Below are 23,443 nucleotides of genomic sequence, written 5' to 3' on the forward strand. Positions count from 1 at the left end.
TACAACCACAATCCATCAGCGGCTTGACGCCATACAAAGTGGGCGCCATTTCCTGTCCGCTGACCCCGAATTTGGAGACCCACCACCACAACCCAGCGCTTCCATTGATCCAGCCCCTGCTCCTGGCTATGTCCCTACTCCTTTTCCTTTAGTAGTTCCAGGGTGACCCAACAAAAAGTTTGTTCATTCCTGAATCAGTGTAAACTCAATTTCTTATGCAGACCACAAGCCTTCCCTGATTCCACCACCAAAGATGCGTTCACACTATCGCACCTAGGCGGTATAGCCGCCTGGGCCAATCCTTTACTGGAAAATGACAGCCCGACATTATATGATTTCGACCTCTTAGTTACGGAAATGACATGAGTATTTGACACCCGACACAAGGCTCAATCCCGAGATCTTGAATTATTGGACCTGACGCAGGGTAGGACCCCACTCATTGAATATATCACACGATTCAACCAGTTATCGGTAGAGACCTCATGGCCTGAAAACAAGAAAGCTGTAGTGTTTTACAGGAGTTTGAACGATCGAATGAAAGATGCATTATCTCTTGTGCCTTCATTGCCCTCCCAGTTCCCCGAACTCGTAGATTTGCCCCTACAGGTCGATGCTAGATGAGCAGAACGGAAAGCAGAATACGGTGCTTCGTCTTCCACGTCGTTTACTGCTGCTTCCGATACTTCAGGGGAACCCATGCAAATAGGGGGAATCCGTAGCCCGATCACTGCAACTGAAAGAGAACGCCATAGAACGTCTAATGCCTGTTTTTATTGTGGGCTAAACAGGCATTTTTTGCAGTCGTGTCTACGACGTCCCAAGCGCAAAGCTTAGGGTTTTCAGAAAGCTCGTCCCTAGATGTGGGGGTAAGGACGAGCACTCATTTGTCCCCCTTCGGATCCGCTGCCCTGTTTGGGAACATAAGACATGTGGTTGTCCAAGCCACCTTGATGCCCATGCCAGAGTCAATGTACCCGGTTCATATTGTCATTGATTCCGGGGAACTACATAGACATATCATTAGCAGCCTCCCTTAATTTACCTTTACGAAACAAAACACATCCAGAGCCAGTACAAGCCGTAGATGGCACAGCTCTCATCTTGGGGCCTATTAAGCAGCAAACAGCTCCTCTCACGTTAGTAATCCAAGAGCAGCACACAGACACCATTTGATTTGATATCTATGCCCCAGTTTGGGCTGATACTTGGAATTCCCTGGCTAAAAACCCACAATCCCGTTATAGACTGTGCTCTGGGTCGCGTTTGTTTTGAATCCGCGTTTTGCCAAAACAATTGCCTTATGCCCTCAGATGACTATTCAGCACCATCTCAAGCCTTAGGGGCTATGGCTCGCCTTTCTCTAATGATCCTGTGAGTATGGATGGGGATCATACGCAGCACCGGGTCGGCATGATCATTACAGGTATACCCAAGGAATACCATGATTATCTAGAGGTCTTTGATAAGGGTAGTGCGGAGGTGCTTCCTCCACATAGATTATATGACTGCCCCATAGACCTTATCCCAAATGCACCTATTCCCAATGGACGGGTTTACTCGTTGTCTGCCGCAGAGGATCAGGCACTTAAGGAGTACATCCAGAATTTGCTTCGCTTGGGTCATATTCGGACTTCAACCTCTCCAGCGGCCAGCCCTATTTTTTTTGTCCCCAAGAAGGAAGGCGACCTCCGCCCCTGTGTGGACTATAGACACCTTAATGCTGTTACAATAAAGAACCGGTGCCCTCTTCCGCTCATTGCCCTGTTACTCGATCGATTAACAATGCTTCAGTATACACCAAGCTGGATCTGAGGGGGGCATACAATCTGGTCAGAGTGCGGGAAGGCGATGAGTGGAAGACTGCGTTCTCTACCTGATATGCTCTTTATGAGTACAGAGTTATGCCGTTTGGTTTGTGCAATGCTCCTGCCACATTCCAACGGTTTATGAATGAGATATTCGGTGATATATTGGACAAGTATGTCATTGTATATTTAGACGACATCCTAGTTTTTTTCCTCTTCTTTTGCTGACCATGTACAACATGTACGGGAAGTACTGTCACGACTAAAACAACATTCCCTTTTTGCTAAGCCAGAGAAATGCCTGTTTCATGTAAATGCTCTGGAATTCGTGGGGTTTCACATTACACCAGACGGGTTGTCCATGAACCAGTCCAAAGTATGTGCTGTCCTAGACTGGCCCACTCCCACAAACGTCAAAGCTCTCCAGTTGTACTTGGTTTTTCTAATTTCTATCGTCGTTTTTTATTTCTGGCTTTTCCTCCATAGTAACACCCCTCACTGCATTGACCAGTCCTAAAACCCAGTTCATCTGGACAAATGACCACCAAAGAGCCTTTGAGACTCTCAAAACTGCCTTTACAAAAGCTCTGGTCCTCCAACATCCCAATCCGGATATGCCATTTGTGGTAGAGGCAGACGCGTCTTCCTTCGCATTGGGTGCTGTCCTATCCCAGTCATGTGGTTCTTCGGGTTGGTTACAACCTGTGGCTTTTCATTCACGTAAATTCACAGAGGCCGAAAAACATTACACAGTCACAGACAAAGAGCTCCTGGCCGTGAAAGATGCTTTTCAGGTCTGGAGACATCACCCCCTGGGGACTCCCCATCAAACCATTGTGTACACAGATCATCGGAATTTACAAGATCTGGCCACCCTAAAATGCACTAATAGTCGTCAGGTTTGGTGGCACTTATTTTTCGCGGCTTATGATTTCGTGATCAAACAACCTTCCGGAATCGCACACGGAAAAGCCGATGCCCTCTCTCGATCCCCAGGGGTTGTCTCTCTGCCTGTCTTCCCCGAGTCCCTATTAGACAGAAAACACGTCATATGTCTGTGTACCCCTCCTATGTCCATGATTTCAGCTATCCGCCTTTGGGTTCTCCACCATCCCGAACACCTGTCAGAGTGGGATCCAATATATCGAGAAGGCCTACCCTACGTCCAAGACAAGTGGTACTACCTACACCTGACATACGTAAACGAGCCTTGGAGTGGTTCCACGACGCTCCCATTAACGGTCACCCCGGACAGGAACTTAGCTTGTTACTACTCAAACGATGGTGTTGGTGGCCATCCATGAGAAAAGACTGCCAGGATTATGTAAACACCTGCTCAGTCTGTGCTCAGTGTAAGACTAGAAAAGGACATCCATTGGGATTGCTACAACCCCTGCCCATACCACCCAAACCCTGGCACAAAGTTACCATGGATTTCAGAACAGATCTTCCACGCACTCAGGGGTTTGATAAAATCTGGGTAGTAGTAGACTCCTTCACCAAGATGGCCCGTTTCATTCCCTGTTCAGGTATTCTATCAGCACCCACCTTGGCAGGGTTGTTTTTCAAGTCTGTTTTCTGTTTATTTGGTCTTCCCTCGGTTCCCGTGTCCGACAGGGGATCACAGTTCACGTCCAGATTTTGGAGGGCACTTAACAAACTCCTCGGTATGGATGTCTGGTTCTCCTCTGCATACCATCCGGGGATGGACGGACGGACGGAGAGGGTTAATCAGTCTTTAGAGCAGTAATTGCCCTGCATATCTCTGCAACACCAACAGTCATGGAATTTCATACCTCCCTGCTCAAACCTTGTCCCACCTCTGCTTGCATCGTACTACCACCATCTCCTGTTTCCTTGGGCTCCTCTGATGAATACGAGATCAGTGCTATCCTGGGATCATGTTTAGTAGAGGTCGGTTGCAGTATCTGGTGGACTGGCTTGGTTATGGCCCGGAGGAGAGATCATGGGTCTGTGCTACTCAGGTGAACGCTCCCCTCCTTGTCTCTTGTTTCCATCGGGACAATCCATCCTGCCCACAGGGTCGAGGGCCTTTGCGGGGGGGGGGGTTCTGTCATGCCTCCCGCTTCCCCGCACTCAAAGTCCCACAATGCCCTACGGCTGTGTTCAACATCTCCAGCCATACCTTCCCAATCACGCACCTCATGGCGGCATGTTCAACTCTCCTCAGCTCGTTTAAGGACGAACATTCATTCATCAGCAGCAGGGACGCAACGCAGCCGCCGTTTATCCCGTGGTCTGCGCCCCTTTCTTCACTGGCAGCTGCCGTGGCGCAGGACCACAACCCGAGCAGGGCTCCGTGTTTCCCATTGATCCACGCATTGTTGCCGGTCACGTGACGCGGAGACAAGGTCACGTGACACGGTACAACGATCACGTGAGACAGTGACTTTAAAAGCTTACAAGTAGCGTTGTACTGCGCTTCACAACTGTTCCATTTGGTTGGTTGGCGCATACTCTGTTTCGTTACTTCTTTGTATCACGGACCACAGACTTTGCTTCACGGACTGCCTCTTCTTTTGCCCATTGGATTTGTCTACGGTGTGTTTTTTTTCATGGATCTCGACCTTGGAACTTTTACCGGATTTCTAATGGATTCTGCTTTGGACTTGGTTACTTTGGAATTTACAGCACCTTGCCCATTTCGTTGAGTGCTGTGTTGATTCAGAAAACATCTTGGGGCATCCAGTCAATACTTCAGGGCAGTAGTTCTTCAGCTGGTTGTGCTGCCTCCTTCACTGAGGGTACAGGACTTGCTTACTGTGCAATCATCCAAGCATTCTCCTTTCCACACCCTGGTAAAACCATTCTTGTTAATACTTGTGACACCTGCCACATGTGCTTTGCATTATTGTGTATGTAATTGCCTGTTTTCCTTTGCAGTGTTTCCTGGGATCTCCAGCGTTCCTGTACGTAACCAACACCTGTGGCCTCGTGGACTGAACAGGAAGTTTTTTTATTATTCTCTGTTCGGTACTTGGGGACGGATGTCACTAATCCTTGCGACAATCAAGTTCTGACAATTCTGCCATCTGATTGGGTACTCTAAATTCTTTTCCGTCCTCCATTTTCTGGTACTGCTTTGGGAGTCTGTCAAAGATGTGGAATACGTTGGAGGACACAATCCATTCGAAGAACAAGTTACTTACCAACTGGTAATGTTCTTTCGATTGGATGTTCCTCAAACGTATTCAACATCGCCCTCCCAGCCTGCCCCTCTGGTGAATTTTCTATGCAATAGCAGCTTATGTTTCTGCAAGGCAGTTAAGCAGGCATTGGATTGGTGCCACACTTTATGGAGGAAAAAACATAAACTGAGGCTATGGGCGCTGTGCGTCCTATTTATAACATTCGGTGACGTCGCCCTCGATGGAGGCCTTCAAGGGACCTTGACCCGATGCCATTGACGCAGGATGCCCTCTACCGAAAAAAGCTTCTGAAGTACACAGCTGTGGACATTACATGTCAAAGATGTGGAATACGTTGGAGGAACATCCAATCGAAAGAACGTTACCATTTGGTAAGTAACTTGTTCATCTGATGCATCTGCATACATATACATTTAATGATCTCAATGCCAGCTAAAAGAATAAATACAAAATCCTTTATACAAATACTATCATTAGTACTGCATCATTTGTTGAATAGAACATTGAAAACTTACACCACATTATAGTGGCATCAGGGAGTGCAGCCCACACCTCTGGCTTCACAGCCAAGGACTCGTTCTAGTCTACATTTGCAGTGCCGTTTCACAGAGGCACCTCACCAGTGGGTTTGCACCCCATGCAGTTATCTAGATACTACAACTTAATAATAAGGGCCTTACAGTTAGGTTATGCACGCTCACCTCTCCTTAAGTACTTTTAAAACCCTCAAATGCAAAGTAAGGAAAGGTAAAAGCACAAAGTTAGAGGTAAGAGTCTATCAGGGAGCCAGGACAGTCAATTTTAGTTGAACAAAGTCTAGGGGAGCTGAAGATCTTCTTTGCAGGTAAGTAAAAGTCTTGCACAATGTTTTTAGAAAAGTTTGTTGAGATAATATTCACTTGAAGGGCCACAAGCTGGGAGGATTGTGAGGGGTAAAGCTGCAAGCAACTCTCCAAAGGCAACCGGGAAAGTCTCAACTGAGAGCAAGTAAGGCTCCACAACAAGAGGTAAGTCCTCTTAGGTTTACAGTACCTTCGGTTAGAAGAAATGGTTCCAGCTGGCTTCTGTTCCTGTGTGGCTCTGCAGATCCTGTTGTTCCTGTGCCTCAGTCATGGGGACAAGAGGGAGGACTTAAGGGGCCTCCTGCAACACAAAGGGAAGGTCGGCGGCAGCAAAGGTCAAACTTCAATTCAGCGGCACTTCGCAGGTTCAGCTGCTCTCGTGTATAGCAAATAGCAACACCACGGTTCTCGGATACCACTTCAGACTTTCCTTGCATCTGGGGTCCAGCACTCTTGTTGAGGTGGCTCAGGCATGGTCAGTCCTGCTTCAGGGAATTCGGGAGGATCTTCCTGGTGCTCAGGTCCGACTTAAAAGCGATGAACTCGGACTGGTGTTCCTCTCCCTGGCACTTCGGTTCCAGGAGTAGTGGAAGTACAGCCAGCTTCGAGAGGATTTCCAGGCAAGTTCACTTTGGGGTTGATTGTTCCCACCAACCCAAGGGGAGAAGTCATCCTTGCAGGACATCTCTAGTCGAAATAAATTCGGAGCTTCAGCACAGCAGCAGGGCTACACCGGGCAAACCAACGATCCAGGAGTTGCAGCAAGCGTCTCTTCCAAGTTCTTCTTCGGATTCATTCGTCCAGTGGTCGCCTCTGCCTTCCAAGCCAAAAAGCCTCCCCTTTTATGTAGGTTTCTCCCATTCATTCCAGCCTAGCTTTCAATCACACAGCAGGGTGGCTGTCCTCCAAGGACAGCCAGCCAGCCAATCACCTTTGGGTGCATTCCTGTAACCAAGGGGATTAAGCACAGGGAGTTTCGTGCACCTCCCTCACTTCACTTCCTGCCCCTGCAAGACATACTGGAGCCAGAGGCGGGCTTCACTCGTGAATCCCACCAAAGGTAAAACGAACAAAGGGACCAAACCTGGTTTGGCGCGCAGAGTAAATCTCAAGAAGGACCTTTCCAACAAGAAATGGCAAAAAAAAAACAGACTGGGGCCATTTTGACATGGGTGCCTTACTGCAGCTGCGAACGCAAAATCCTGGCTCTTCAACACCAATGACTCAAACTGAAAACCGAAACAAAGAAAAAGGATGACTAAACGGGAAAGGACACGGACAACCCCAGAATTGATAGGGAAGATCCCACGGCACCCGGACGGGTGACTCTGGGCAGACTGTAACGCAGGCGACACGCATGGGAGACCAAGTCAACTACCCCAGCCAACCCCACTCAACATAGTTACCCGCCCCTTAGTTACCACCAGGTACTACAGAGTTGTGGAATTGTCAAGAAATTGACAACCACCACACTATCTGAGTTGTTGACATTGGCAGGTGCACTGGCCACAGGAGTATGATGTGAGGACAGGTGGGGCTGTGAGAGAGCCTGATAGAGGTGGGGGCAAAATGAAAAAGGGACCTTGAATGCCCCACGGGCCAAGAGCAGGACAGCAGCGCATCAGGGGAGACTACGCAAGCCCAGCACCTCAACTCAGGATGGAAATGCCAACTAATCAACTCCACTAACAATTTCACCCTCTGCATGCACCTCTCAAACTCCAAACCAAACGCAACCAAAAAAACATATACACAACAAACCGCACAAACTTCACTACATTGCAACTACAAAACAAAATTCACACACAGACTCGCACAACAGTACATGACATCTAACGGCCGCAAACACCCCAGGCCCAGCCAACGGACCCACCGGGTTGAGGCCGCCAACAGCGCATCACTGCTCTCTTGCACTTTTCCTGCTTCCTCCCACTAAATCCCTCCCCTCCTCTTTCAGAGCCGCCAGGGGACCACTCCTGTGGTGATAGTGCGCGGTACAAATATCCTCTAACATTAACATGAGAAACTAGACAAAGGGGATACTAAGTAACTCCTTCAGCACCCTATGGTAAGATAGTGTGTGCTGGGTCTAGAAAGTTACAAAATGTAGGTAAAGTCAATTTCACTTCACTGCTCTTGGAAACAGTAGTTTTACCAAGAGAAGGTATTTAAACCTTTGGGAAATCTAATAGATTTCCCTGTGCCACTGCACTGAAATTGCTGTGTGTCACAATGTAATGATGATGCCTATGGAGTTTGTCAGACTCCAAAGTCAAAAGAAACAGAGTCCAAATCATAGAAAAATACATGAGTGGGAGAAAAAGGTCTCGCTCTCTCCAGGTTAGAAATTAAAAAATCCAGAAAAAGAGCTGGGGGGTCTCTAAGGTAGAAGGGAATTAGTAAATGTCTGAGAATTTTCCCTAACACAACAAATCAATGTAGAAGTGTTTCTTTGGGCCATATTTATGCTACACGCTCTTGGTACTTCTCTATATGCCATTCTCCCTCCTAAGATAAGCGTGGCTGCTCTGTCATTGCTCCCCTAACATCAGGTGGTACAGCCTTAAACTAAGAAGTGCAGTTTCTGTATTGGCCAAGGTATTGTTTTATAAAGTCCCCTTTGGGTGGACTTTAGAAAAACTGTCTTAACATTGCTTAGCAACAAATCACTGGTCTTTCGCAGGAAAAAGAGATAACTGTAAACCAGTATGAACAATGTTAGAAAATCAGGCCAATCGCGGCATTAATACCTTTCTACTTGTGTACGTTAACCCTAGTTCGAGCTGGAATGTACACTGCTCCTGATTAGTTGTGAGACTTTGTTTCTGGAATAGGATCTGGTGTGTGCTGAGATCTGTGACGCGTGTCAAACATTCCCTAGTTTATTGTTTGAAGAGGTTGCCTTGTGTGTTCTGTACTAACTAGAATTCTTCACTTTTCAGGCCTCGCTGAATTAGCTGCGCGAAAATATAAACAAGCAGCAAAGTGCTTCTTATTGGCATCTTTTGATCATTGCGACTTCCCAGAGGTGAGAACCCCCTTTTGAATGCTTTCGGCCTTTCCGATCTTCTCATACCTCATCATTCATTGCTCCTCTCAAGCCCCTTCATTGACTGTTAATCTGTTCATGAAACATTCCATGTTCCCCCGTATCTCATCTATTCACTGCTCCTCTGTATTGCAGCCGTTTTGCCCTTATCCCTGCACTCTGCTATTCACTGACCTAGTTATTTACTGCTCTGTCTATACCACTTCCCTTGTTACCATGTCCACTCACAGCTCCACTTTGACCCGTCCAAGCACTCCTTCACTGGACCATTTCCTTCCACCCCTCTTCACCCTGTCCGTTTACTCCTGTCTCTGCACCCTGCTATTCATTGTATCCCTCCCTGCGCCTTCTGCGATTCACCATTTCCATGTATCCCAGTCATCCATTGCACTTGTTTTTCATTTCCTTTTTTATGCTCCTCAGCCTCAAGGAAACAGTTGTCCATAATTCCTTTATTTATTCTGCTATGGAGTATTGGTCAGTTGTCCTGTCATTTAAATTGTAAACCTAGTCCCTAATGTAGCCTCCCTTGACTGTTATGAACACGGTGCAGTGTTCAGTTCTGTACACTAATCAAAACCTTTACTGATCAATCCCAAGATTGAGTTGTATGCTTTTGGAGCACCGTTGAGATTAAATTCAAAATATGCCAACATTCCTGTAGTCCAATCCCAATTGGAGAGAGGAGCTGATACACAAGTTTCTGATGCTTGTTAATCTGCTTAGAGTCACATGCTGTGCATATAGTCCGACATCCAGTGGTAACCGCAGAGTGTTGCATCATGTCTTTTGAGAATCGAAAGGGAACGTCGACATGGGCGTGCCTGTAACACTATCCCTAACGTGACGTGTAGTGTACCCAAAATCCCTCACGTGTAGAGGTCCCTCAGCTTGTTTTTTTCTGGCCAGTGTACTGGTCGCCTTATGCAGAGCTCTTCAAGATACATTGCTATATTGTTATATTTATCGACCTTTGGTTGTTTTATCCTATCCTACCGTCTCTTCCCTTGATGGCTGTTTCCTGATCTCCGCCGAAACCTGCTACTACGGTCCTTTGACGGCAGTTGATCTGGTCGGCGCTGCTGACCATGTGGCCGGGTCTTCTGGCCGGTCTGCACAGTAGGAAGAGTGGGGTCGGGGTGGACATTTCCTTTTTAAGAATGCCTTTACCTTTCCTCTCTCTTTGTTCCCTTGGTCTTGTCGTCACTGTGTTATTCCTGCGCTATGGGCAGGTCTCCATTTAGATTTTGTTCTTCATGCAAGGCGAAATTCAAAGAAAAACACCTTAAGTGTAATAGGTGTCTTCCCATTAAACACAATGAGGCGGCCTGTGCGGCTTGTAAGCTCCTGCGTCCCAAGACCCTAAAGGAGCACCGTGTTAAGCGGTGGGCTGCCCACGGAATGTCACAGGCTGAGAGTAGTTACCCGCCACCGCCACCGCGGAGTGTGATGAAGGGCTTAGTGATGACCAGGGCTCCCAATTCGGAGGCCATTGACCTCATGGCAGAGCTTTCCATAGCGCCAATGTGCACACGGATAGTTCGGCAGTGCCCGCCGATCCTCATGATCGGCAGTCCTCCCCTCAACCGCAGGTGGGGCATGCGTCCGGGCAGTCTAAATCAAAGGGTGCTACCACCAATGTTCATGCGATCGTGGAGACGCATCAGAAGAAGGTGCCAACGCCGCACAAAGCCCCGGTTACGCCGAAAACAACTGTGCAACCGCTGGCCCAGTCCAAACACTTTCCTGTTACACCAAGTATTACCAAAAGCATTGCTAAGATCGTTTCGGTGCCAAATTAAGGAGACTGGTCGAAGGACTTGTCAAAACCGAAGGATAAATCTAAGGACTCGTTGAAACCTAAAGATAGGACTAAGGACGCGTCCGAAGACATGCCACAACCACTGGAACCTCAAAGACTTTTCAGAGAGCCCTGTGCCTCTTTCTTCGACCTTTAAACGAAACAATCTCGACATTCTAGAGAAGATCAGCTAGAAGAGCCTTTCCCACCCCTAGACTCCTCTGGTTCCTCATTATGGACTAGGGAGAAGTTTGAGGGGTGTATGAATAGGTTAGAGAGATTTGTGGAATTCTCAGCGACGTTCGCACCCAAAAGGCCTCAAGAGGAGAGCCTTTTTTACTCCTGTGCCAACATTTCAAAAGACCTTTCATTCCTTTCAGGAGGAAGAGTCTTATTACCTCACTGAAGATGAGATCCCTATAGACCAATTCCTTCAAAAAGAATACCCCTTTGGGGACCCTGTGGGTGATCCCATTGACCCCACAAAGGGTTGGGAAGACTACCAATACTGGCCAGTCGACCCTTATCCTTTGGCATCACCTACATCAGCACCGGAACCTGACGCCCTGTGAATGGATTCCCCCCACCACACCTGCTCGACGGGCCTCCCCAGTTGACGACCAGATGGCGTTTAACATTATCTTAAGGAGGGCAGCTGAACATTTCCAGATTGCTACTCGGGAAGCTGTACCTGGGGCTGATTTTGTCGACGACATCTTAAAAGAAAAGCCACCTGCCAGCCAAGCCATTCCATTGCTGAATTCAATCATGAATCACTTGGCCTCTTCATTGTTGACAACTGCCCTAACAAGGGCTGTCAATCCTAGAGTCGATAAACTGTGCTGCCCTTCCCCTTCTGATCCCCTCTACATCAGGGGACATGCTACTCCAAATTCGCTGGTGGTAACTACAACCAGAAAGAGGGCGGGGGTCCCTCGGTCCACAGGGGAAGCGCCCCCTGACAAGGAGTGCAAAAGGTTATACGCACTGGGGAAAAGAGTCAGAACTGCTGCAGCATTTTCCACTCGCATAGCTAACACCACTTTGTTAGCTAGCTATTCAGACGTACAATGGAACATGCTACAAGATGGCCTTCAAGGAGTCCATGAACCGTTGTGGGCTCGCCAGCTTTCCATTGTAGCTGAGGGCAAACAGGTTAATCACAGTATTCTCAATGGATGCTGCAGAAACAGCTGACAGGACCTTAGCACAGGGTACCCTCCTAAAGAGGCATGCCTGGTTATGAAACGCTGATTTCAAACCAGAAACCCAAGCTTCATTGATAAATAAGCCGGTGGAGGAGACCAACTTATTTGGGAAAGTTGTTGATGAGGCGCTTGAAACAGCTAAGGAGGAACCCAACACTCTCAAGACCCTGGATCAAATCTCCCAGAGGCCTTCCCAAAGAAGAGGGGGTGGTTCTCGACGTTCCTTTCATGGAACGTTCGCTCCCTTCACAACCAATATGGCTCTGGAAATAACTGGTCCTCACCTTGGAACCAGCTGCGCCACCCCATATCCCCCATGAGGTCAACGATGTGGAAAAGGAAGGGGCCGGAATTCCACCCCTAGAGACTCCCCAGCCTCAGGTCAGAAATTACCAGTAGATCAGGGCCCCTCCAATGCCTCTCCGGTCAGGGGCCAGCTAACATAATTTCTTCAAGCATCGGAGGGGATAACAGACCAGTGGGTACTCAAGGCCGTCGCCCACGCGTACTGCATAAAATTCTACCGGACCCCCCAATTCAGACCTCCACGATCAAGATGCCTGACGCCAGAACACCTGTGCATCCTGCTTCGAGAGGTTGAGATCCTGCAGGAAAAGGGTGCCACAGAAGTCGTACCTCTTCTACAGGTAAAAAAGGGTATTTATTCAGTGTACTTCCTTGTAACCAAAAAGAATCTCGCCATGCGCCCTGTACTAGATTTGTGCCCAGCAAACAAATTTGTCATACCTCAAAAGTTTCGTATGGTCATTCTGCAGGAAGTAATTCCCCTGCTCACACAGTGAGACCACATGGCAACATTAGACATGAAAGATGCATACTTTCATATTTCAGTGTACTACCCTTCGGCATTACCTCAGCACCAAGGGTATTTACAAAGGTCCTGGCAGTGGCAGCGGCACACCTGCGCAGGCTATCCAACCCAGTTTATCCTTACCTCGACGACTGGCGCATAACTGGGGATTCCATTATGGCATCTTGCATTTATTTGGTTCCTCATGAGGGGTTGCGCATACGTCCACTGCAAGAGTGGCTCAACAGCCAGTGGTGTCAGGCCAGCGGACAATGGGACGATCTAGTGGTTGTTTCGCCAGCCCCCCGTTCTCTCTGCATTGGTGGTCGAGGGAAAACCTTTTGAAGGGAAAGTCCGTCACCACCCCCGCAGTAGAAGCCACTCTCCCGACAGATGCATTTCTCATGGGGTGTGGGGCTCACCTGTTTCAGAAGACGGCGCACAGCGTTTGGTCCCCAGAAGTAGCATCCAACCACATAAATATGTTGGAACTATTAGCAATATTCAAAGCTCTGAAAGCCTTTGAGACACAGCTGCAGGGAAAGACACTCCTGATCCTTACAGACAGCACCACGGCCATGTACTATCTAAACAAACAAGGAGGCACCTACTCTCCAGGGCTGTCCAAACTGTCCCAGACAACATGTTCCAGCGGAACTCAGTCTTCTGGCAGACGTACTCAGCAGAGATTTCCTGCTACCCACGGAGTACGAATGGCGATCACACGAAGACATAGTCTCCAATGTTTTCGCAGAATGGGGCTTCTCAGAGATTGACCTGTTCGCGACTCTGGAACGCTCAATGCCAAGATTACACCTCCAGGTATCCTCAGAACGTGGAATGGTCTCTGGATCACATGGTTAGGGAAATTTGTTTACGCTCACCCCCCACAACCCCACCTCCCCCGGAGTCCCCTACTCAACAAGATTGTGCACAAGATGCACCAGAAACCAGTCACTATGATATTGGTGGGCTCGCCAACCCTGGTTCTCTCACCTGATGGAGATGTCTCTCTCTCTCTCCCCAGTGAAACTACCTTGCCCATACAACATGTTATCTAAGGACAGGGGAGAAACACTTCACCCGTGCCCGCAAACTCTGAACTTAGCAGCTTGGCTCCTGTGGTCATAGAGTTCGGGCACCTCCAACTCCCTCAGAGATGCATGGACATACTAGAGGCTAGGAAACCTAACACCCGATATTGCTACTCCAGTAAGTGGAAGCACTTTGTCATCTGGTGAAATTCCAAGAGCATCAATCCCAATGACTACTCTCCTACCCACATTGCATTGTACCTGACTCATTTACTAGACTTAGGCCTGGTTTTTAACTCACTAACGGTTCACTTAGCTGATCTTTCAGCCTACACTACATCACAGCAGAAAGTGTTGTGGTGGAAGATACCAGTTATTAAGGCTTTCATGGAGGGAGTACAGAGAATTCACACCCCCATTTCTAACCCGTCTCCAGGATGGGACCTAAATGTGGTATTGACTAGACTTATGGGGTCTCCTTTCGAGTCCATGCATAGAGCAAGTTTTAAGGATCTTACCTACAAGACCGCCTTCTTAATAGCTATCACTTCCATAAGAATAGTCAGTGAACTACAGGCCCTCTCAGTTCTAGACGTCTTTGTTACAGTTCACAGAGATAAGTTCTGCGCACTCACCCTAAATTTGCACCTAAATTCATTTCAACATTCCATGTGAACCAGTCCATAGAACTACCAACCTTCTTCCAGAACCCCTCCAACATGGTAGAAAGAAGCCTGCACACACTAGATGTACCAGATGTTTTACCTGGAAAGAACTAGACCACTAAGAAAGACAAACCAGTTTTTCGTTTCAGTGGCAGTGGGTAGAGTGGGAAACCCTGTCTCCAAATCTACTATCTCAAGGTGGATTGTCAAATGCATCACACTCTGCTCCACTCTTGCTAAGAGAGAACTGCTCTTCAAGCCTAGAGCACACACTACTCGAGGCACGGGGGCTTCTATAGCATTCATTGCAAATGTTCCTCTAGCGTCCATTTGCAAAGCAGCAACCTGGAGTTCTGTACACACCTTTACAAAACACTATTGCCTAGACACTCACTCGAGGTCTGATTCTCAGGTAGGACAAGCAGTACTAAGACATCTTTTCACTACTGTTCCTTCTCACAAATCACCTCCAACGTCGGGTACTGCTCGCTAGTCTATACACAGCATGTGATACTAACCAGATTAACACACATCAGAAGACTTGCATTAATTACCGTAAAAGCATTTCTGATGATTGTATCTGCTTAGATCGACATGCGCCCACCCTTCCTCCCTGCTCGGATAGAAGGAACATAGACGTCTACTGCTTTTATCTCTCTCTTCTGTACTCACTCACTACAGTCATAAGGCTCCCTCACGTCAGGAAAAATACAATCGCTGGGACCTCGACACGTGAGTGATTTTGGGTACACTACACATCACGTTAGGGATAGTGTTACAGTCACGCCCATGTTGGTGTCCCCTTTCGATTCTCGAAATACAAGATGCAATACTATCTAAGCAGATACAATCATCCGAAAGGCTTTTTCGGTAAGTAATGCATGTCTTACTCTTGCGATTAAGAATCCCAAATACTCTGCTAGAAGGATGTATACTGTTAGGCAAGATTGTATGCAGGAACCCAACCTTTGGTATAAGTCTTTACTACACAGGTTGGTAACATGTTGCGCATCCAGGCTTAACTCAAGAGGGGTCAATGTGAGCTGTAGGGGAGTTACACAGAGATTCACAGTGATAAGTATTCGAATAAACACTTAGAAGGTTTCTTGAATAAACAATTATTAATTTATTTATCGGTCAGTTAGAGTAAACCTTCTTCAGAAGGGAGCAATATAGTAGTAACACTCAAATACACTTCAAAGCACACTCTCTTAATATTCTTAAATCAGTAAAGACCCTTTTGGGATGGCCCACAGTCACAACCTACACCCTCAGGTGACTTCAATAGTTAGAGTGCTGGGGACATAATATCTTAACGTTGCATTTAGAATACGCTTAGAAATTGGTTAAAGGAAAAGGTTATTGGAACAAACAAGAGATGACAAATATTCTTAAGCAGGCAAATACTTTTAGATCCCCTTAGCAGAGTCATTCAGTTATAACAGGTTAGGCCAAAGTCAACGGCCAAAAGTCTTATATGAGCTGAAGCACTTCTGGTAGGTAAGTAGGAAAAGTCTTTGCACAATGTTTTAGAAGTCTTTGAAGAAAAGAAGAATCAATGTAGGGCCACAAGCTGTTTAGGCTTGTGAGTAGTAGAAGATGCAAGCAACTCTACAATAAGAGGTAAGTTCTCTCAGACTTTACAGTACCTTGGGATTGAGGAAAAAGTGCAGCAGATGACTTCTGTTCCTGTGCAGCTCTGCAGATCTCACTGTTCCTGGGCCTCAGTCATGGGAACAAGAGGGAGGACTTCTGGGGACTCCTGCACTGCAATGGGACGGCCACCTCTCGCAACCGGCAATCTTTCCAACAAGTGGCACTTCAGTTTTTCAGCTCCTCGTGACCACTGCAAATAGCAACACAGTGGTTTCTGGCTGTCGAGATGGACATTTCTTGCATCTGGGGTCCCGGACTCTGTTTAGGGGCTCAGGCTGGGACAGTCCTGTTTCCTAGGAGTGCAGAGGAACTTTCTGGAGATCTTGGCCAACTTAAAAGCAACGCACACAATCTGGTGTTCCTCTCCCTGGCATTTCGGTGTCCAGTAGCAACTCTGCGGAAATGCAACCTGCTCAGAGAGAATGTCCAGGTGGCTTATTTTGGAGTTGATTGGTTCCACCAACTCGAGGGGAGAAGTCGTCCTTGCAGGGGCTGCTCTGTCTATACGAATTTGGAGTTTCAGCACAGCAGCAGGGCTTCACCTGGCCAACCAATGGTCCAGGAGTTGCAGCAGGCATCCTCTTCAAGTTCTTCTTCGGTTCCTTTGTCCAGTGGTCGACTCTGCCTTCAAAGCCAAAATCCTCGCCTTTTATTCATTTCTCTCCCATTCAGGCTGTCAGTCACCCAGCAGGGTGGCTGTCCTTGCCGGACAGTCAGCCGGCCAATCACTACAGAGTGTTTTTGGGTCTCGTAGAAGACTAAGCACAGGGAGTTTCGGGCACCTCCCTCACTTCCTGCCTACCACAGAAACCCTGGAGCTGGAGGCAGGCTTCACTTGTGAATCCCACCAAAGGCAAGGCGAACAAAGGGACCAAACCTAGTTTGGCGTGCAGATTAAATCTCAAGAAGGACCTTTCCACAAATAAATGGTGAAAAAAGACAGGGGCCATTTTGACAAAAATGGCACCCTTGGGTGCCTTACTGCAGCTGCGAACGCCGTTAAAAGTAATCCACTATCACCAACCATTCAATGAGAAAAGGGTAAGATAAAAATGTTACATGAAAAGCTAGACAAAGGGGATACTAAGTAACCCCTCCAGTACCCTATTGTTAGGTAGTGTGTGCTGGGTCTAGAAAGTTACAAATGTAAGTAAAGTCAATTTCACTTTACTGCTCTGGGAAACAGTAGTTTATCCCAGAGAAGGTATTTAAACCTTGGGGTAATCTGAAAGACTTCCCTCTGCCACTGCACAGAAGGTGCTGTGTGACAGAATGAAAAAATCACATTAAAATACATGAGAGAGTGGGGAAAAAAGGGTCTTGCTCTCTCCAGGTTAAACAAAATCAAGTCCTCCAAAATACAGCAAAGTTGCTGTGGGTTTCCTAGGTGGAGGGAATTGGCACATTTCTGAGAATTCCCCCTAACATATACTACTGATATTATGATATTTATGAATGATGTTCTGACTTATTTTCTATACTCTTTCATGGTGGGCAGATGAATAGAAGGCCAACCTAGTTTAGTGACATGAACAACTCTGGGAGCTGTAGCCAAACCAGTTCCAGGTAGGTGGACAAGTGGTCTAGGCTACATCTCAAGAGGTGGTGAACTTGTAAGTCCTCAATGAGCGCACACAGTGAAAAGTCAGAGAACACACTTGGACGTTCAGTTATAAAAAATACTTCTCTATACCCAATATAACTCTATGGGAAATGATTACTAGCATGTAATAATATCACATAACACTAAATAAACAATCACTGGAGTAGGGCAAAATATATAACAAACCACTGAAGGTAAGTGTTAGTATGCAGCACTACAGGTCCACTGACATACCACACTAACTTTTGAAGTCCATCCCTACAATGTATGGGGTCTTTCACCCAAAAGTTCACCAACGTTCCATTCAGTTTTGTTAGATGGGGAAAAAAATAGTGTTCGTTTTTCTGGGGCCCAATGAAGAGATCCAAGTGGTAAAGGACAAGTTATTGTAACAAAATAAGTGTCCCCAACTTTTGGAGTGTTTGCACGGGCAAGCATTGGCAAAGCCAAACTGTTGTAAAAGTTTCTAAAAATTATCAAACTATTTAAAGGGAGTTAAGGGTTCATTTAAGTATCGTTACAACTCACCATGCATACTGTTTTTATAGTAAAAGGGCCCCAGGTTGTTTTTCCCGCCTTTAGCTCCAGAGCTGATGCTCAGCGGTTGCAGGTTTGTGCACTTCTCCAGTCAGCAACAAATGCTGGTGTACGGTCATCAAGTTGGAGAAGGCAGAAGAACTCAGTGCCATGCACCTACAGCACTGGGTTGGATGCAGGAAAGCCATTTTGGATGACAGCCACCTATGCACTCCGACACAGGAGGACCACTTGTCGCAGTCAGACTTTGCCTCCTATCTCAGGTTCCCTTGATACTGGAACTACACAATCTGGCAGAGTTCAGTCTTGTAGCACATGCTGGCTAATCCCCACCCCCCCAAGTTCCAGGCCTCAACTCAGAACAGCAACGTCTGCAGCACGGCAGCCCAAACTTTGAGCTGCTCAGCCACTGCGTGATCAAGAGGCACTTCAGAGTGCTTTTCTTTGCAGTACTCCAAGCTGACGTTTGTTAGGGAGAATTTCTATTTGTTCATTTATAAAACGCACCAAACCCTAGGGTATTTTCATTTTAGTGCTTAATTCCTCCCTCCTTAACAACCCTCAGCTCTTTTGCTGGATTTTAACCCTCTCACTCTCACGTGTGTTTTGACCTGATGTAGATTGTGTATCCTTTGTTTTGGAGTCTGACAAACTTCATAGGCATCTACTTTTTGTGTGGTGACTCACAGCACCTTCAGTGCAGTGTCACGGATAAATCCTTTATATTTCTCATAATGTTTAAATACTTTTTCTTGTGTGATCTACTGTTCCCAAGAATAGTAAAGTGAAAGTGACTTTACTTACCTTTTCTCTTTGTGGGTCCAGCACACACCATCTTACGTGGAGTGCTGGGGGGTTACTTAGTCTCCCCTTATCCTACCTACTCATGTAACATTTTTTTATGTTACCCTCACTACTTTAAATGGCTGGTGGCAGTGGTTTAATTTTCCTGCCATTGTAGTTTTCTACGGCAGGCTGAATCCTCAGCTGTAGTATAGCACCCATGGGTGACCATTTTGTCAAAATGGCCTGGTCTTTTTTCACCATTTTCTGTTTGTGAGGTCTTTTTTGGGTTTTACTCTGCGCGCCAAGCCAAGTTTGAGTCCTTTGTTTGTTTTGCCTTTGGCGGGCTTCAGCACTGAAACCCGCCTCTGCCTCCACTGTGTCTGGAAGGGCAGGAAGTGAGGGAGATTCCCGAAACTCCCCTGTCGTTTGTCTTTAGGAAAGCCTGAATGCGCCAAGTCCTGATTGGCTGGCTGTCCGTCCTTTCTGGACAGCCACCCTGCTGTTTGAGGGACAACTAGGCTTTTCATGGATGGGAGAAACCTGCTTAAAAGGCAAGGGTTTTGGGACTGTAGGCATAGCCGACCACTGGGAAGAACACCCGACGAAGAAACCGTGAACGAAGCTTGCTGCATCCTCCTGGCCCTTTGAATTGCCCCTTGAAGCACTGCTGCTTTGCTGAAACTCCTTTTTGTGAACGACAAGAGAAGCTCCGGCAGGGAGGTCTTCACTTGGGTTAGTGGGACCAGCTAACCCTGAGACGAACGCCACTGGATCATCTTCTCCGACTGGCTGTATTTCTTTGCTGTTGTGGGAACCGAGTGCCAGGGGTCGTGAATTCTGTCGAGTGCAACATCTGAAAGGCAGCCAGGAGCTCCAGGAGTCTCCCCGAGACCCCCCAGAAGCAGGACGACCAGAGCTAGAGTCCCCTCACTAGAGTGAAGGAAGCTCAACTGGGTCTAAGATCCGCAGCAGTGCTGTTTACCGAGCTCTGAAACTGCAAAGTGCCGCCGATATGAAAAGAGCCAGTAGCTGCCGCTGACCTCCGAATTGCTGTTGCAGGAATCCTGCAGACGTCCTCCCTCTTGTCCCCACGACTAAGGCCCAGTAACCCAGGATCTGCATCACTGCAACCAGGCAGAAGCCAGCTGGACCACTCTTCTTCTAACCAAAGGTACTGTTACGACTTGGGTTACTTACCTCAGGGTGTTTAGGTTTGCTCTTCTCAGTTGAGACTTACAGTAGCTACTTTGCTAGAGTTGATTTCGGCTCTACCCTTCACATCCCTCAGCAGTGGTCCAATCGGGACCATTGTTGGCACAGCTCATGCATCCCATTCAGACACACTGAAATCAGTTTCCTGAAGGCAAACACACATTGCCTTGCATTAGCCCGCTGTCATGTCCACAACCCCTCATCCTGGCAATCAGGCCCCCCGGGCCGCACCACAATGTCTCATCATGGCCCCAAGGGCCCAGGCATGCCCCCCAAGACTCTCTTGGAGTCAGTCCTGGCGCCTTTGGCGCCAGGCTCATATGGTAGAAAGGGGAGCTGGAGCTCTCAATGGCAGTGACACAACATGGATGCCCCCACATGGTTCAGTTCCAGAACTGAACCATGCGGTCTAGCATTTAGGGTGTGGTCTGGCATGAAGGCTCCTGGGATACCTGCAGGCTATATAAGCCACACCCAAGCTGGAGAACACGCTTCGCGTTGCTCTGCTCTCGCAGCGTGACGTTCACCACGACCCGTCGGATCATCTTCAGCATTCCGGGCCGACAACTGCAAGAAGAAGAACTTCATTAGTACTCTTACCTGTTAGTGAGCCAGCTCCAGTCAGCTGCTCCTGTGTCCAGAACTTCCAGCTTCCCGGTGAACGCTCGCTCTCTTCCTTGGAAGCCGCAACCTGGGGGGAAAATTAGAAAAGCAACATTAGTAAGCGTTTATTCTTCACATTTCAACAATCATCGGCGGTCGCATTCTTACCCGAGTTGAACTTGCTTCTGGTTCAATGCAATTTCGGTCTTCTGTCTACCTGCAAGATCGAAAAGGCAAGACTTATTAACACGCATAATTACTCGGAGGCAATTCGAACAACACTTGCTCACCTCTCCGCATCCTCTCAGCAGCTACCATCCGGAACATCACAGCGGCCTGCAAGAGAAGGACAACAAAGGTCAACAAACGGTAAGAAAAGCACATAGCGCACTTACCATCTCGAGACCAGCCCCAGCCAGCATGGCTTCCTAATAACTCCTTCCACACCTGAAAGAGAAGGAAAGACATTAACAGGGGCAATTGCAGTTAAGGATAAGCTGTCAAAACAGCAGACGTACCTGAAAAAGGAGTTGCAGCAGGACTGAACTCACAAGGCCCGCACCAGTGAAGCAACTCGGTTGTGGCGCACCCATTCACGACACACCCCTGCACAGAACAGCAGGACAGAGAGCGCACCATATCGAAACCAAGGTGAGGAAAACACTAAGGGGGGTTGTTGGGTCTACAAGGGAGGTGGGCTCAAGGGAAAAGAGACTATAAGGTGAAATCAGTACTCCTGTATTCCAGACTAGGTCCTCGGCAGAACAAGAACCTGTGGGAGTGGGTCCAGGCCTGAGGCAGTCCAGCCAGATTGGGTGGGGTCCCCTCTGGATACCAGGTGAGCGTTACAGAACGCGAAGCCTCACAACTACTATCCACCCGGGCGCCAAGCATGGAGACCGATCAGTTAGCTCAGGTGCTGGGGCAGTTATGCGCTGAGGTGCATTCAGCCAGGCAGGAGACCAACGCCTTGCGGAGAGAAATAATAGTGACCAAAGAACATACTGATGATTTGAGTAGACCACTCCTTCAATCACAGGCCAGACAAGCCCCATTGCCTGGGACAGTTCCATCGATGTCAACACCACCGATCAATCCGGTGCAGATTACCCTCCCAGGAGCAGTTCCTTTAGTCCCACCGGAGCGTTTCACAGGGGATCCTAGAAAGTATGTGACTTTCATGAACCAGTGTTGCCTCAATATTCTTTGCAGGCATGGGGCCTTTTCTAATGATCAATCAAGGGTGGCCTTCGTGTTGTTTTATTTGAGTGGCAGTGCGGCAGATTGGTCCGTACCTTTCGTCAGTTGGGATGATCCACTGCTACGAGACTTTGGGGGCTTTTAGCAGGAGATGGAAAAGCTCTTCGCCCGCCGTACCCATGGACAGGCGCTAGACTACAAACTCTTGTCTCTCCGTCAAGGAAACCAAGACCTATTGACATATATAGCAACCTTCAACCGGCTCGTGGTTGAAACAGGGTGGCCGGAGGAAAAGAGAACCACGTTATTTCACCAGGGCCTAAAGGGGGAGCTAAAGGATGTTCTTGCCCAAGTAGTGGATCCTGTGCCGAGTTTATCAACCTTGTGTTTCAACTTGATCACAGGTTGCAAGACCAAAGAACAGATCGGAGCAGACCAGACTCTCGTCCTATGTTCATGCGTTTGAAAGACCATGTTCCAAGAGGGGCAGACAATTCCGTGGAACCAATGCAACTAGGAGGGGTAAGACCTCCTTTAACCAAGGCTGAAAGGGACAAAAGGAGAGAACAGCAGCTATGCCTATACTGCGGAAAAGCTGGCCATTTTCTTAGAGTGTCCAGTTAAGCCACCTAGGAGGACCGTAGGAGCCACGGATAAGGAAAACCAGAGTGAGGAGTCGGAAAACTGCCAAGCCCGGCAAATGTAGGGGTCCATTTGTCGAGCAAAGAAAGTCAACTACAGACCTCCCATTTTGCATTGCCAGTGATCCTAATCAACCACCAACAGCCGTCTAGGATGCATACAGTGGAAGCATACATCGACAGCAGAGCCGTTGGAAATTATATGGACCAGGATCTTGCAGCAAAGATGGGGCTCCCTCTCTGCCCCAAGTCAACCACCGAAACAGTGACACCGTAGATGGCACAGAAATCGCTTCCGGCCCTGTATCCAAATGCCCAACAGTTCTAACCCTCCTGTGTCAGGACAGCCACCGGGAATCTATCGCTTTTGATCTCATCCAGGCACCCCAGTTCCAGTTAATCCTAGGAATGCCATGGTTGGTTGCACACTCTGCACATCGACTGGCGTGCAAGGAAATTGTTCTTTTCTAAAGGTTGTACATGCACTTGCTATTATAACGGAAAAAAGTCAACGGACACAAGCTTGTCTGCCCAGGAAAGAGCAGCAATTACCCTGGGTGTGATCGGTACCCTACCAAGCGAATACCAAGACTTTCAAGATGTGTTTCAAAAGGAACAAGCTAACGCCTTGCCACCACACAGACCCTACGATTGGCAGATCGATCTGATACCTGGTGCACAAATTCCTTGTGGCCAGATCTATGCGCTGACAGAACCAGAGAATCAACATTTGAAGGCCTATCTAGAACAATATCTGGCTAACAGTTTTATCCGCCCCTCGAAGTCACCTGCAGCATCTCCCTTATTCTGCGTGCCG

General features: G+C 47.8%; 1 protein-coding gene across 2 annotated transcripts in view; it reads left to right on the forward strand.

The window, feature by feature from the left end:
- The window catches only part of GPS1 (G protein pathway suppressor 1), a 559,228-nt gene that overhangs the window by 268,755 nt on the left and 267,030 nt on the right, over nt 1-23,443 (forward strand). For both annotated transcript variants that reach the window (XM_069655322.1, XM_069655320.1), the window contains exon 9: nt 8,763-8,848. In XM_069655322.1, the coding sequence (XP_069511423.1) occupies nt 8,763-8,848 (86 nt within the window). The remainder of the gene's footprint in view (nt 1-8,762; nt 8,849-23,443) is intronic.

This window comes from Ambystoma mexicanum, chromosome 3q, assembly GCF_040938575.1.
Source record: "Ambystoma mexicanum isolate Mex_15411 chromosome 3q, UKY_AmexF1_1, whole genome shotgun sequence".
In the NCBI taxonomy this organism is placed as follows: domain Eukaryota; kingdom Metazoa; phylum Chordata; class Amphibia; order Caudata; family Ambystomatidae; genus Ambystoma; species Ambystoma mexicanum.